Source organism: Gymnogyps californianus, chromosome 6 (assembly GCF_018139145.2).
Source record: "Gymnogyps californianus isolate 813 chromosome 6, ASM1813914v2, whole genome shotgun sequence".
Classification (NCBI taxonomy): domain Eukaryota; kingdom Metazoa; phylum Chordata; class Aves; order Accipitriformes; family Cathartidae; genus Gymnogyps; species Gymnogyps californianus.
Genome location: NC_059476.1, coordinates 17,613,958 through 17,630,715, shown reverse-complemented (window position 1 = coordinate 17,630,715; position 16,758 = coordinate 17,613,958). Strand labels below are relative to the sequence as shown.

At 35.4% G+C, this 16,758-nt stretch overlaps 1 protein-coding gene across 1 annotated transcript; it reads left to right on the top strand.

The window, feature by feature from the left end:
- Nucleotides 1-13,548: 13,548 nt before the first annotated feature.
- On the top strand, nucleotides 13,549-14,714 carry LOC127017996 (heparan sulfate glucosamine 3-O-sulfotransferase 1-like). The gene has a single exon (XM_050899331.1). The coding sequence runs from the start codon at nucleotides 13,564-13,566 to the stop codon at nucleotides 14,491-14,493; it is 930 nt and encodes a 309-aa protein (XP_050755288.1). The 5' UTR covers nucleotides 13,549-13,563; the 3' UTR covers nucleotides 14,494-14,714.
- The last annotated feature ends 2,044 nt before the right edge of the window (nucleotides 14,715-16,758 follow it).

Sequence of the window (16,758 nt, the reverse complement as noted above, 5' to 3'; positions counted from 1 at the left end):
GAAAATATATTAAAATAAGTTGTTACATATTTTATATGATCTACCCCTTAGTTTATGATCCTAGAAGTGCAGATTTCTCAAATTGAATTCTGTTTCCCCTTGAGCTCTTGCAAAATCTATCTTATAGTAGATTGCTTATTTGAGACACTAAATACTGTATTTTGAAATACAGCTTAAAATGTCCTTTTTCTTTGTTGGCTGTTTTTTCTTCCTTTTTTATTTGCATTACATAGGTCTTCAGTAATATTTAGTGGCAGTGACACTCCTAGATTAATTGTATGTTGTTCAGAGCATATAACTTTGTCAGTTTTAATTTTGTTGCCTTTTTGTTTCACTGAAACATGTTTTTCTTGAACTTGCAAGGGGATGAGCAAGGGTTATCCTAGTTCATTTATCTAATGTAGCAGTCAAAGTACAAACTCCTGAGAAAGAAAAATACACACACCTTTTGACTATCTCCTTATATTAACAAATTATTTATGCTTGCAATCTTCTGTTGACAGCCACCTTTGAACTCTCTCTCTCTTTTGAGAGAGATTGACCAGAACGAAACGCACTGTTACTAGTCACTCTGAACCATTAGTTTACCAAAATACATTAAAATTGAGCTGGCATTTTCTCTCACTGCTTTTGCATGCTAATAGTGTGCTTGCCTTTGTCCACTACTGTGCATCAAGCTGAAGTTTTCATTGAGATTTTTTGAGTGTTTCACAAAGAATCCTAAGGGTAGGGCTTTCCAGGAAGTCTGAGGGATCTAGGTGTCCATCTCTAATTTGAAACTCAAATTTCAAACAAATTCATAACTGAGGCTCCCTTAGATTCCTTTGAAACTCTCAGCCTGTATCTTTTTCTGAAGAGATACGTGGTGCAAGGTTCTGAATTAACCAGGTGCTGAAGATATCCTGCGCATTCCTACGCTTTGGTTTCTGAGCTATTTTTTTAATCCACATTGAATCTTTGCTTTTTACCCAGAAACTAATAGTGAAGTACTTTTTGTCAAAAGGTCAAGTAAACTATGTCAACCTGTTCTTTTCCCCGTGCTATTTAGCTTGCATGGTCAATGGAATCTAAAAGCCATGTAAAAATTTTGCTCAGCAAAAAGGGATATGTGTTGGATTGTATGGGAGGGGGGATGTAATCTAAATAAATTGATTTAATTTTAGCATATCATGGTTCCCTTCCATTTTCTTAATTTTTTCAGTGTAATTTCTCCCAATTTATATCAATGACCGTGACTTATTTTTAGTATTGTTCATAGCTTTAAAATTGTTATCTTTCAACATGGGGGCTGATATTGCTTGATAGTTTGTCAATTGTGATTTAAAATCCCTCCAGAACACCTGGATATATTTCTAAACATGCATGGTGATTTAACATTTCCTTTATTGTTCAGCTGTAGCAATGCAACTCACCATTACAGTCTTAAGGAATCCATTTTATGGTTGCCTCCACCTTTCTATCACCTGGACATTCAGGGTATTTGGATTTGCCTTTGTAATGTCACTGCAAGGTGAGAAACATAATTCTGAAGAGCACAAGGTGAGGAACAGAGAGAAATACTTCAAAACTTTCATAACTTTGCTACTAAGTAAATTATTCTATGACTGACTTCTATGGGACTAAAATTAGACCAGTGTAAATGCTTGTGAAAAATTTCACCCTCAAGGCTTGTCTTCAAGAGGAAATTACTGTAAGAAAGCTGAGGTGTAAATTTTAAAACACATTAGCTGCTGAGCTGTAACTCCCCATGTGACTAATCTCAGAGTTTGAGGAGGTTGCTCTACTTGGAGAGCATGTAATCAACTGTAAAGTCAAACTCCATCTCACTTTGTTATGGCATCACTGTCCAAGGTATGTTTACTCCAGCCCCCACAGGAAAATGTGGAAATTGAACTCAGATTCATTCAGTCTCCACTCCAATCACAACCACAATACCATCCTTACCACTTTTGCCTTCCTACATACCTGCACTATAGTAGAATCTAAATTTTCCTAAGGTTTGATATGTTGTAACAAATCTAAGTTCTTCTGTGCTTGAACAGCTGTTCATGTTTCCAGTGTATGCACATTTATCTGTTTGCAATAAACTTTTATAATCTACATTTATCAGCATCAGCTGCATTGCTCGTGAACCTAAGTAATTTAAATTCCTGAATCTGACTACATTATTTTCTATTACTGCCTGTTCTTTATTTCTCTGTGTGCTATATATGTGTGTGTGTATTTGCACAAATATAGAACCTAACTCAGGTCATTAAAATGATTAATAACATGGTTTTGCCTACAGATGCTTAATTTTTTGCCTTTTGTAACTTCCATTGCTTTCTCCACTCCTTTCCTCTTTCACTACCAGCTTTGTGGTGCTTTTAGTAGAAGTTGGTTACATGTTATAATTTAAAATACTTCACATTCAGTTTCTCTTGCATACTTAAGAACACAGCAGATCCATAATGTTTTATGAAATAGATTGGACTTCATGATTTATTTCTCCTGCTACTTTTAAATTTGACTGAAATTTTGTTTCTGAAACATTCTCAGACTGTGAATGACAATTACATCAGTCATTTTTTTAAAATGTCAGGGGAAATAGCTTCATTTTATGAATGTTTTTGATGTGCTACGCTCTAATTTCTTACATAATATTGGTAAGCTCCATAGTATAGGAATTGAGACTCACATTCAATAATTGAACCTCTTATTTCTCACACACTGACACTTCAATGTTGTTTGATTGTAATATCTTGATTCTGATCTCAAAAATTTGCTCTGAACTGTTTATTATCTATAAACTCAGAGTAAGTGACTTTTTCTTTTGACTATAATTCCCTTTAAGGCATCAGTAGGTGTGACAGCTTTCCAAGTACATCCATGTCAGACTTTCCCCCTGGACAGAAAGGTTCTGGAAGAAATTTAACCTGCTCTTAATATTAATGTTCTTTTTGCTTGAAATGTATTTAAATTGATAGATGCCATAAAGAGTAAGTGGGACATGAGTGTGAAAATATTTTATCTAAGAAATGTCAAACTACAAATCTAAGATGAAAATTCAACATTAAAAATGTAAAATAATATATACAATTTATAGTTTCTAGAAGAAATACTGTCCTCCCTTGAGAGGAAAAGCTATTACCATTGCTTTAAAACAGAGCTAGCATCAATAACCGGTAGCTTACACTACTTACTTGCATTACCTTTTTTAGCATGCTATAAACAGAAATAACTATTCCATATTTTATAGTTACAAATTAAATTTAAAATCCAGATTTATTTTCCCCTGTGGGCACATATTTAAGGTAAGAGGACTGAACATTCATAATCAGAATGCAGAAAAAATCCTTTATTGTCACAAAATTAAACACGATGTTGCTTTAAATAGAAGTACACATTTTTCAGAAACTGGACTGGAGGGAAATAGTATTATGACTATGCTTTGCAAACCACTTTGTGTATCAATGACCAAACAGTGAGATACTAAAAGCTGAGAGTAGGAGGACAAATAGGTTGTGATAAGTAATTCTGGGATTTCAGCAGATCCTCTTTCCCTAACTAAATTTCATGTTAATCTTTCCAAATTACTACATGTTTGTGAGTGTTTTTAAAAATTTAAAGTTCTTCTGAAACAGTGCAAGGTTTGCACACATGTCATCAGCTGCAAATAGGTAGTCTGCAAATGTTTGCCAGAGAATCATTACACATACTTGAGTATGTTTCTTCCATCTTGCTGAGTTGGAAAATGGTTGTATCAGTGTCTGAGAACAGGTGACCTTCAGTGGAGTTCTCAGCCATCCTAGAGATACAAAAGCTTCAGATGCTCAACATCGTTAAAGATTACACCACCATTTACGTAGGGAATTAAGATTCTCTAGTCTTACATTCAGCACTATCCAACTCCATTTTAGTAACGGCTATTTTCTGTGTTGTACTCTGGTTATTAGGCATTTTCAAATGTTTCCTCAATTGCTTTCATTCCTGTGCCTCTGCAGCTGCCTGCTCGGTTGAACATGCACGTAACTCGATAATGGATATGTGTTGAAGGCATTAATTAAGTTTTTATTCAAGAAGAGTATTATCTATTTGTTTCTTTTCTAATATGTTTGCCTGTTCTGTATTATGGTATTATATTTACCTTCTTTGTTAGCAAGGATTTGCTTACCAGTGTAAGACAGAGTTTTGCCTTTTTACTACTTTCTGTATTAATCAGTTTTAAGAATTGCTAGGCAGTTGCTTTCTGTGGTCTCTGACTTCAAGTTCTGCATGTCTATTTGCTTTGAAGAAAGGTGGACTATGGGGCTTTTTTTGTATAATTTTGGATTCTTTGATGGCCAAAGTCTCTCAGCAAACCTAAACTCAGTGTGGACTGGGTATGTTTCTTAGTTTTGCAAATCCTATTACTTCATCAAACATTCATACTCACTCAGGCCTTTTGTCTCTGATCCTTGTCTTGATCTTGTCTCTTATCAGGGCCTATGCCAGTACCCAAAATTTCAAAATCAGTTTTTCAGCCTTAAATCAATTGTCTAGATGACTTATGTTTTCAGCTTCTTTATATTGCCTCACATGCTCTGTTTTATAGTCACTCTTTAAAAAAAAAAATTGCTCCTGAGCTGTTTTTTATTTTTCTCTGCAGTATTTTTCACAGTCCTGAGTTAACTAAAAACTATTAAAAATATCAAGTACTTAAGAAGTAGCTGTAGTCAGAAAAATAAATATGTCCTTTGGTTGCACGCTGTAATGAAGTACTCCTTAAACTTTGTTCAGTCATCCTTTAGGCCAGATCATTTCAACTCTGATGGGCCTTTCAGCTGCTTTGTTTCATGGTGAGTGAATTCTCAGCTCACTTTACGCCTGTGCTTTTCAGTATATTCCTGAGCCAAAAAGTTGGCTCCTTCTCTTAGTGTCTGAATTTGACATTAGAAGGTCTCCAATCTGCTGATTGTTGGGTAGTAGGACTTATTACCAAGGGAAGGATCGGTTTATTTCATGCCTTGTATGATGGTGATATACAGCAATTATACAGGACCCAATACAGCAATTCTTATCAGTCAGCATCATATAACTACTTCCCAGAGACTAATGCCAGAACCTTGGAAAAGTTCTCCGAAAAGATATTATAAACAGAGGGTGAGATACTGACCTTGGCTCAGCAGACTTGGCTGAAGTGCTTAACTGTGGGAGAGCATTCAAGGTGGGGACAAAGGAGCCTCCTTGCCTGCAAGACTTCTGCTTTGTGGCTTCTCTCCCTGGCCAGCTCCTCACATGTCACTGCTGGCTGTCTTACGTAGCTCCCCATGCGGCTGCCAATGTCTGATGAGCTCTGCCTGGAGTGCTCTCACCCTGCATTGGGGCAGTGCTGAAAACGTAAAGTATAATATTGACAAGTTCTACCCAGAAAAACTCTCCTGTGAGACAAAGTCTTCCCTTTTTGGAGTCCTTGAAGTTTTAATGCTTTAGAATCCCCACCAGTTCAGATTAGCAGGGATTTATGGTTTTGGTTTGGTTTTTTTTAATGCCAGGAAGCTGTGCTCTTTACAAGAGAGCATAACAGGTTCTAGGGTCACCTATTTGACATGGATGTCCCGTAGGAATTTGCTGTTTTGTACAACAGCGAGCTAACCTGTCCTCATCCCTATCAAATGCTTCTGTTGCCATCTCTGACCCTCTGAGGAATCTTTTCCTTTGAAAGACAGGTATCTCATAAATCCTCTGCAGCAAATTCTAATTTTAATTCCTAAACGTCAGTGAGTATTAAGACAGTTTTTGTGGTAATGAGTGTGGGCAAATGAATAATATTCAATTAATTATACCAGAGGTAGAGAGGTTGAAGTTTTACCTTAGTAAGATCTGTAGAAACAAACACAAGAGCTGGTTATCAGCCACACATCGTTACATCTTGCACCTTTATAACTACACAGTTACTGCTTATTTGGCTGAAGACCTGGCATGGCATCTTTGTTACTTCAATTTATATTAGTCCTGGTGCATAATTAACAATTGGAGGTGTAAGTTTAATTCAACAAAATGATAATGCGATTCCATTTGAAATATGCCAATGTAATATGTAGAGTGATTAGACATACAAAATTAGCCTTGTCATCTGTATTAATCTGACCACTATCTATGCTTTATATCTTAATAAGAACAGAAATTTTTTTATGTCTATTTAGAGGTATGCTTAGAATGTATCTGGCATTATGGACTAAACATATTAAGGGCCTTTATGAAAGTGTAATTCAGTAACTTTTATGTGGATGATTTGAGTATGATATTTTTTCAAAGATACCATAAAATATAAATGCGTAGGCTACAGCTGCAGAAGGTTTATTTAGCTCAGACATACATTGGTGTATTTATACTGTATATATTATGGTATAGAAGGTACTGCTATATATTTGCAGTCATATTATCATCAGGCAATTTTCTATCTTACATTATCAGAAAGGGGAATTAGAAAATATAATGCTAGCCTTAGGGAAGCAAACTTTTTTCAAAACTCCTATCTGCTAATATCACCTGCCAATGATTTAATGTGTTTATGCTAACCTTTCTTAGCTTTCCTTTTTATCCATTATAGTCTGTGTACCTGGTAGAAGGGAAGCCTGCAGCCAATTGCTGTTACTTTGCAGCTCCTATCTTTACTCACCAAATAGCTATTTTCTTTTTTATTCCTTTTTTTATTCCTGTAAGGTAGTAACTGTTGGCTGTTATAAAACTACAGTCTCATTAGAAAAGGTTCATCCAAATAAATTCACTGCTGATACTAAGACTTTAAAATGCTAATGTCTTTGTCTTTCTTTGGGATAACATATGTTTTTATGTTGACACTTAAAGAGACACCTTTAGACTCTTTCATTTCCAGAAGAGTTGTTATGACAGCAAGACAGCATTTTGGGACAGTCTGTGGGATCATGGTTTTTTAGGTGGCGCCTGATTTAAGAATTCTTAGTACATCTCCCTATTAAAAATGTGTCAATAGTTTGAGTAAAATGAAAGTGAACAAAATTCTTAAGTGCATACAAGAATGTTAATGTTCTTTATCAGCAATATGAACTGCTGCGATGTTTGTTTGACTCTGGGATCTGTGGTCCTTTTTGTACTTTCTTAGTCCTCTACTCCTTGTATAACTAGAGACTGGTGGAGCTCAACTTGAAGCTCTGTTACAAAACTCCAATTAGATATTTTACTCACACTCAACCTTTCTTGCCTTCTCCAGTTTCATCAGACGTTTTCCACGATTACAGGTGGGAGGTATTCTTCATGTCCAACCTGTGTATATTCATGGAAACTGACTAACCTCTCCTAACAGATTTTGATAAAGCCCAGTAATGACATCGTGGGAATATTATTTAGTTATTACAGTTAATCTAGCAACAGAGTATAGAGTAAATGTGTAGCAGAATAGTTTCATGCCCTGTCTGAAGATAAAGGGTTATCATGTGCTGGGATAACTGTCCTTTCACACATAGTCTTTAGTTTCATGGAATAGTTAATTTGGGATTCTTCTGAATCAGATCTCACTGAAACTTTTAGGACACAGCTCTAAACATATTCAATTGCACCTATTTCTAATTGATCTCATTCTAACATAAACCTAAAGTAATTGCACTGCTTGTAATAAAATTAAGGTCTACTCACAATTGTTTCTACGTAGGAAACTTTTTCAAAATTTTAAATATTTTTCACACTCGGAAATGTGCTCTCATTGTCTCCTGAACTCAGTCTAGGCATATCTGACGTGTGTGGATAGAAGCAGCTGAATTTTGTTTCCTTTCACTTCATAATAAAGAGGATACTTTTTTTGTTCAACAGTTGGACATGTGCCAAGTGTTTTTAAATGTACTTTATTTCGTGAATGATTCTATAGAGCAGAATTAAGGTATTATGAAGAGGACTTCTGATGGTTGTATTACTTCTAACATTTAATGCTTAGATTTAATAGAATTAGTCGTTGCTTTATTGGATTTGTATAAATTGATATTGGATTGTATTTAGCAATGTATCCCATATGCACTGGATTATTCATTTGCCTGTTTTTTCAAAAATGTATAAGCCATACTGAGAGCAGATTTGCATTTATTATGCTATGTAACTAGCCTTACTTTTACCAAAGGAAAAAAACCAACCTAATTTCAGATATTGGAAAACTTTTAGAATTGTATTATTGTTGTTGTTGTTTAGAATTATTTATTACATAAAGCCAGTCTGTATATGGATACTTTACACTGGCATAATTGTCACCACAGTATGAGTTTCTTTTTAAAAATTCCTGAAACAGTTCACCTTGTGTGACCTTTGGTTGTGAATACAGTTAGGCTGCTATAGGTTTTTTATATTGTCAGCATTAGAGATGTTCTTAATTCTAGAGATATAATTGAGCTGTTACAAATTTGTGTGCCAGTAAGCCTTAAAATGTTTGAATTGTACTCTTCTCAGTTGCTGATCTCTGTGTTGGGATGAGTTGATATCTAATAGGAATAAACAGGAAAAGCAGTACGCTTTTTTTAATCCAAATATGTTTTTAAAAATCAAGAGAAAATTTGGTGCTTTGTTATACTTGTTCTGATCAACTCCCCTTGTAGTTTTCAGTAGCAAACAGGAGTATTTCTGCACACATACCTTGATACAACAAAATTCTGAGTTCGTACTTTGTTTCAATTTGGAGGCGGGGAGCCAGTGGGAAGAAACTGCTGTATTCCAGAAAATACTCGAATCTTATGCTGAAGCATTGAGGAATCTCTTTGCTTTTCAGTTCAGCATGTAACCCAAATATAAGTTACCATAAGAGGTGTGAGTGGCTGCCATGAAATGGCACAAAGTTGGAATTGGAAGGGGAATTGGAAGCCCTGGGGTTTTTATTCTTGGTTGGACTATAAACCTGTTATATGACCTTGAGCAGATCGCATTAACCCTGACTTTCCAAAGCATTTGCACTCCTGAACTGGATCTATAGGTTGGTCAGTTGCAATTTCCTGTAAGGTGAGAATGGTGCCTTAATAGGGTGCAGACAGTTCATTAACACAAAGTGCTGTGAAATGCCCCAATGAAAAGCATTACAGCCAGTGAAAAATATTATTAGGGATAAATAATATTGTAAATTAGTAATAATAATATAGTTGGGTTTACCCTATGATGTTGTACTTTACCCTGAAGCAAGATAAATCATAAGCCACTTAGAAGTCTTTTTTTACAATAGAGTGCAGCAGTTAAGGGTGTTTAGAACATTTCTGCAATATTAAAATGATTTTTCAGCCAGCGTATTAGCTTCTTCAGTCTAGTCTAAGGTTTTAAAAAAGTTAAACAAACAAAAGCCCAAGGTATTATTTACTTAATTAGTCCTCTCTGCAGCCTGAATTTCTTTCTGAACTACATTTCTGCTTAATAAGTATCATATCTGTTGATGTTCCTTATGTTACTAAGCAACACCAACACTACCAAATAATAGGAAAAAAACCCACGTAATAAGACGCTATAATTCTGATCATGTATCATGGGGTTAATTTCTTAGGAGTACTCTGAGATTCAAAGAGTGTGCAGTGCAGCAATGTAAAATATATTGTTTTCATTATAAAAAGCAGTTCATATCTTCTAAAAATGTGCATTTAATTGCATAAAGGCAGAAAAGCAACACAAAAATTATTCAAATAACATTCCAATTATATTTGATAAATCATCTTTAAAACCTTTATATTTATGTAGCAATTATAACCTAACCACAGGGTCTAACATCTTAGAGCTTCATCAAAATCAATCAAATATCTTACGCTGAAGGCTGGAATGTTGTTCTGATGGAACTGCTCCCAAAGGCAATTTTGATCTATTTAGGCACCAGTTTTACAGCACATTCTGAATTCGATTATTTCTGGTAGTATTTCCTGGGTGAGGTTTTGTTCTAGCAATGACTCTAAGAAATTTCCACTATATAAAACAACTAATTAATTGCAAACTGGTTAAACTAATGTAATTGTTCTCAAAAATGCTACTAATACTTTGGTCCATAGAAAATGCAGAATCTCTTCTGTTACTTGCTTTCTAAGTGTGTTTTATAGAGAACTGCTGATTTCAGATGGTAAATTAAACAGACCGTCACTCACATCACATGTGAACCTGACAATATTTTGGAAGACCAGTCTTTCCTTAGTTCTAAGTATGAATTTCTCATTCAGCTTCCAGGCTTCTTTGAATGACAGTATTTGCACCTGATTCTTAGGTGCATGAAACCAGATAACTGTCAGTTAATTAGGGATAAAACAATATTAATGTGTTGGGTTTTTTTAAATAAAATAAAAAAGTGAATTTGAGCATTTTTTCATCTATCACCAGATGTAGGAAGAACACACCTCTGTTTATATTACTGCAGAGTCCCCAGTCTCAAATACTTTTGTGTCTTTTACATTTGTTTTAGTTTATTTCAGATAAATTCTTTCTTCTCCCCTTCTATTTTTTGCTTAAGCTATTAACCTAGTTAGTCTCAAGAATACTTCTTCTCAAAAACTCTAAAAATAATTTTCTTTCTGGTTAAATAAAGTTGCCTAAAATATCTGTCAAGGATCAGTTCATGAAACTGTTTCAAGATGGGATAGTTCTGGAATTTAAATTAGATAATGAACTATATGTCTCCACCTTGGTATTTGCTAGGCATTTCTTGCTTGGCAGACGTTCAAGCTGGTCTTGCCTTAGTTTCAAAGTGCTTGTAATCTAATGTATACAGGTGTATACACATTATAATGTATAATGTGCTGTGTGTATCAGCACAAAAAAGATAAATTGAAAAAAACTGGAAGGTGTTTACAAAGCAATTCTTCAATCTTCCTGAAAAATTTTTAATTTAAAAATTAAGATTAATAGAATGTAAATTAACACTGATTAATCACACATTCATCAGAACAGATTAAAAGAAAGATTAACTGCTCCCTGCTCCCTTGCTCCATCTCCCAAATCCCAGCCTACTGGCATCACAGGTCTGGAAAGCAGCCGTACTGCCATATATTCCTACTTCAGAGAAGAGAGGAAGTGTTTTCAAAACCATCTTATGCGTAGCTCTGTCCTTACTCAGAACGGACTGTTTAGGAACCTTGTGAATCACCAACAATTTGGCTTGAAATTATTAAAGCAGAGTCACTGCCTACAAACATGCTTAACATTTGAAGGTCAGTATTTCAGGAGTCATCTGGGGTGTGATGCCTCAAATTGCATGGTCAGTGCTGCACATTCTATGAGAGCTTTTCAAAACCAACATCAGCTGCCATTATAGCAGCATGCATTTTGATTCCTCAGCAGCACTAAATAGCATGTTTACCATTTCCCAAACTTGCCATCCAGAAGAGCAGTCGTTCTGAAAAAAGTAACTACAAATGGTTTTGGTATAAACATATCTGTTCTTCCATCCTATAATTGCCATAGAAATGCTTGCATTCCCCCCTCTTGAGAACTTTCAATGGAACTTCCACATGAAGTTCTTAGTAAAAAACTTGTGACCTTTAAAAAGCAACTTCCTTTCAGGTTTGTAAAGGAGAACAGTATTTTCTCCAGTCTCTGATTACAAAGCAAATTTGTACTTGGAGTTTTCCAATATTTAATAAGTGTATGCTCACACACTTTACCTGGTTGAAGCTGTGCTCTTTTTGAAGAAGCAGTTGCCCTTTAGGTCTTGCTTGGACATAACAGGGAATGCTCTCCACAGATTTACTCAATAAAGGTCATAGTTTATTTTTTAAATGGCAATTTTAGGGTTAATATTTGCCAGGTATCTGTGCATTTAGAGCTCATTCAGGCTAACGAGTCATGCCCTAGATATCCAAGAAGCTGGAGTAGGTTTTAATAAGATTTAGAAAAAAGATTTAATGAATCTGCTACCTTGTCTAGACTGTTAATATCAAAAATGTTCCTGCGTTAAATGTTTAAGTCTGTGAAGTAAGCCTCAAAGTAAACAATTTTTAAATAGAAATACTGAGTGCTCCTCAGAGCCATGACAAATGGGAATTGGCTGTGTTTTCTAAGGTCGTTTCTAAGAGGCGAAGTACTGTGACCAATATATTCAGAAAAAGAAAGAGACTAACTGACAGTGGAACTGAAGAAAGAGCTAAAGTTGTAGTATTTCTGAGACTACTTTAAAACGGGAGCCATAATTCAAATAGATTCCAAAAACAGTTATTGTTTTTAAATATTCACTCTATGAAATAGCTTGTTTCCACACTCTACATTGAAAACAAAACAAAACAAGTCAAGGATAGAGATCTATGCTACAAATCTTAAAATGTTATAATTGCTCAGAAATGGGATGAAGTCCAGGAATCCTCTCAGTGAGGATTTGTCCTGTAAGATTTTCAGACATAGAAACAGGCAATCCAAGCATAGTGGTTCCAGTGCAGGTGCTGCATTGATCTGAATTTATCACTGCTATTGTGATGGCAGATCTGTTAGCGATCTGTTTCAAATGATATATACAAGAGTTACCCAAGAGATTTCAAATGTTAGCAACAGTTACAGTGACGTTTTCTTTCACTTACGTGTGCATGTGCACATACCTGCAAGCCTAAAGCTTTTTTTCAAATTTTTAAGAGATTTGACATTCACCACTTCCTTAAAATGATCGTATGCTATGTGGATTAAGAAGAAGGTATCCAGATCCAACCAGACTTGCTTCCCTGCGAAAGTTTTTAGGCTCCCAGAAAGCATCTAGGTATCTCTTATACAGAGCTTTGGAGGAACTGCAGAATATTATCTGAAGATTTGATTTTGCCAAGATTTTCCCAACACTTAAGTGACTACGCTTCACAACACCTGGATAGTTGCAAAGAATCCACCCTGTCGCATTTATTTTTTCCACACTGATCCAACTCAGACATTTCACTCTTGCTTTGCCACACTATAAGTTTTCTGCTCTAAAGGGCTCAGATTCCAAAATTTTGCCTATATCTGTGCTTTGTTTTCTATGTTTAAGTAAACAGAACTTTTTTCATATGATCCATAGCTCACTGGCAACCAAATGGATGCACCACCATCCAGTGCTATTATTTAGATTAGGCTATACTATTCTAGCAGGGAATTTGGGGAAGGACATTGACGTTCAAAAATGCTTTGGAATTATTATTAATATCATATTGGGTATGGTATATATGGCAAGAGAAGTATATGGTATATATGGAGGAGAACTAGGGAAATCAAAGCAAACAAATAATGGTCAGGAATTTAAAATCAGGTAAACAATTCTAATGTTCTGCTTAGAGGAAATAAAAGCTGTTGAAGGGTTAGCATCCATCATTGGTCACCTATGGTTAAGGAAAAAAAAACACATGGGGTTTTTTTGTTCTTCTGAAATAAAATCAGGCAAAACAAATAACTTTGGTATAAATTTTCTGTTGTGATCACAGATTAGATTTGTGAATTGAATTGTGAGTTGAATTCCCAACTGGTGATGGGTTTAGAAATACTGACTTGTCTTATTTTATTTTGTAGATGCTTCAGAAACTTGCAGTGTGTTTTCCACGGGTTCTGCCAACCAACTCGAGAGGGGACTTATCTATTAGTCAAGCATAACATTATCTTGAACTAATTATTCCTCTCCACATGGCCTTCCTACTAGCGTCAGCTTGTCTTCTGCTGACTCATGCTCAGGGTGCTCCTGTTGAGAATGAGGCACTGTTGGAAACACTGAAGTCACAAGTAGGATTATTCAGCAATAAAAGCGAACACTATTCGGCACAGGTGAGACCTCCTGGCACAAGCCGACAAATACCTCAGACCATCATCATAGGAGTTCGGAAAGGAGGGACAAGGGCTTTGCTGGAAATGTTGGATATTCATCCTAATATTGTGGTAGCAGCTACAGAAGTCCACTTCTTTGACTGGGATGAAAATTATGTGAAAGGAATAGACTGGTATAGAAGTCTGATGCCATTTTCTTATGGAAATCAAATTACAATTGAGAAAACACCAGGCTATTTTACATCACCGCAGGCTCCAGGAAGAATTCATGACATGAATAGCTCCATTAAACTGCTGCTCATTCTAAGAGATCCCACTGAGAGAGTTATATCCGACTATACCCAAGTATATTACAACAGAGTAGAAAGCCACAAGCCTGTTCAGCTTTTTGAAGATATTGTTATTAAGAATGGAGCACTTAATACCAAATACAAAGCTATTCAGAGAAGTCTATATGATGTTCATATGGAAAAGTGGCTTAAGCATTTCAGTTTGGATCAGATTCACATAGTGGATGGCAACACTTTAATCAAGGACCCTCTTCCTGAATTACAAAAAGTTGAAAGATTTCTGAATCTTCCTTCCCAAATTATGTCTTCTAATTTTTATTTTAACCAAACCAAGGGATTCTACTGCATTAGAAGTGATGGAAGGGAGAGATGTTTACACGAATCCAAAGGGCGCCCCCATCCTCTTGTTAACAACACTGTTTTAGAGCAATTGTATTCTTACTTCAGAGAGCACAATGCAAAATTTTACAGAATGGTTAATCATTCCTTTGACTGGCATTAATGCATTTGGAATTAATGTTTCTTAAAAAGGGCCTGAAACAAACTCTTTCAAACATATCTTTCTAAACTGCAGAGATTCGTATTATGAGAACTTAACATACTGGTTATATGCTTCATTGGAATAACACATCTGTTAAACTCATTGAAATGGTACTCTTTATGTTGGGAAAAATAAGTTTCACGTATTTGTATGATTACTGTGAGTCATATTCTGATCTTCTTTCGCTCATCATGCAAATACATTAACTTCAGCGAACATTTCGGATATGTATCTGTTACAAGATTTGTGCTGTTTTGGAAAAATGACTGCTTCTAACAGTGTAAAAAATGTAAATATTTGAAATGGTATTATTCTAACTGTTCTGTATTTTTTGTTGTTAGTATTTTTTTATATCACGCACAATGATAGTGGCGTTGATTTCTAGAATTTTTCATACAATAAGTTAAACAGTATGTTAAAACAGGGGCGTACATAGTGGCTCCAATAAATGATTCATCCTCTGTTAATATGCCGAAGTGCTTAATCAATTAGTAATAAAAGGAATCTATTTCACCTATGATTTTGAATAGGTGAACTAGAAGCTCCCTGTCTGTATATCATTAGTATTAAACCGCACTCTTACTATGTTGGGTTTGCAAAAAAAAAATCTCTAAACAAAATAAGAATATGAACTGTTTGAAGAAGCTTTAAGTGAGAGTTCTGAATGTAAAGAAATTAAAATATCCCAGGCACCTCAATTTACACTGTTATTCTGTATACTAAAGAAAACAATTAATGCAAAAAAAATTATTCATATCAGCAACTGTACAAATATTTGATTATATAAATTATGTCACTTTGCTCTTGAATGGAAAAGCTCTTCATTAGTACTACCGTATTAATCATGTTTGTATTCTGTGACTAGCTATATGCCCTCCTGGCTTTACATATCTCCATTGGCCCATTGATTCTTGTCAGGAAAAAAAAAAAAAAATTTGCTTGCCCTCCAAAGCATGGAGTATTTTTATTTTGTCATTTCTAATGCAGATCATGGGATGTTCTCAAAGTTAAAATAACATCTTGTTATACTGTATATCTCAGACAGAGTGTTCAATATGCTAAGTATGACATACTCAGATTATACATAAAACCCGCACCCATCTATACCCCTGTATTAGGAATTTTTTTATTTTTAATATTTTTTTTGGTTGACAGTATTGTGCTGGTCTGTTCTCCTTTTTCATGTAAACATTTTATTATCTATCAATACCAAAGAAGAAGATCAACTTGAAATGTTAAATATGGTGCCAGACAGAACTACAGATGCAGATGTGCTTGTTTGAAATTGTACCTTGCAATCCAGAAACTCTGGTGCAGCCCCTGGTAGAAGCATTCATTAGGTGCATTCCTCTTCAAGCTTCTCAGGACACTGGTGAGCTGTAGTTGTGGGGCCCCGCTCTGAGCATCGCAGCATCAAACTCCGCCTAACCCTGGTGAGGATCCTGAATCTGCGTCCCATCTAAGGCACTGTGCAGCCTATAGGACTATATGTTCTTAACGTGGGATTCAGTCTTCCACTTTACAGGCTAAAAGGTATGTATGGCAGCACTAATTTTTAGGCTTCTAATACTTTGTGAGGGGGCTGCTTAGATGTTAGGCAGGCAGCAGTATTCCACTGAAGCTGGACAGAATCAGACCCAGCCAGATTATGCGGAAATAGCCTTCATCAAATATTCCCTCAATAAATGTAAAATGTTGATATAATAAATCTTATTCTTTATCTCTTCCACTACTTGTATGTGTATGTATGAGAGAAAATTATATTTATTTGTCATTAGCATATAATTAACCTCTGAAATTATCTTTCTGAAGTATGATTATTTACTACATCTCTGATTTCTACAGATGGCCCAAATTGTTATTTACTTCTTCCACCTTTTCTGAGATTGTGGCTTCTTAATCATTAATACTGATCAGATCTGGGCACTGCTCACAGGTACAAAGTTGGTCTGAATCAGGTGTGGAAACACAAATGCATTTTTTTCAAATTAGCCAAAGAACAGGATGTTTATGCTGGTCTTATACCATCTTTACAAGGATGTTGGATAGGCAAACGGTAACAGTTATAGTTGTGGAGTCTAACAATACCTTCTTTGTCATTTGTCAAGTAAAAAGTTAACCCAGAAAAATTCTGAACTCTGAATCAGCAGGGTGATTTTATATTGGACCGACACTTTTTATTTTGTGGGCACAACGTTTTTATCTGATAACAGAAGCCCCAAATCC

Coding starts and splice junctions, on each gene's coding strand:
- LOC127017996 (XM_050899331.1), top strand. CDS start 13,564: ATGGCCTTCCTACTAGCGTCAGCTTGTCTTCTGCTGACTCATGCTCAG.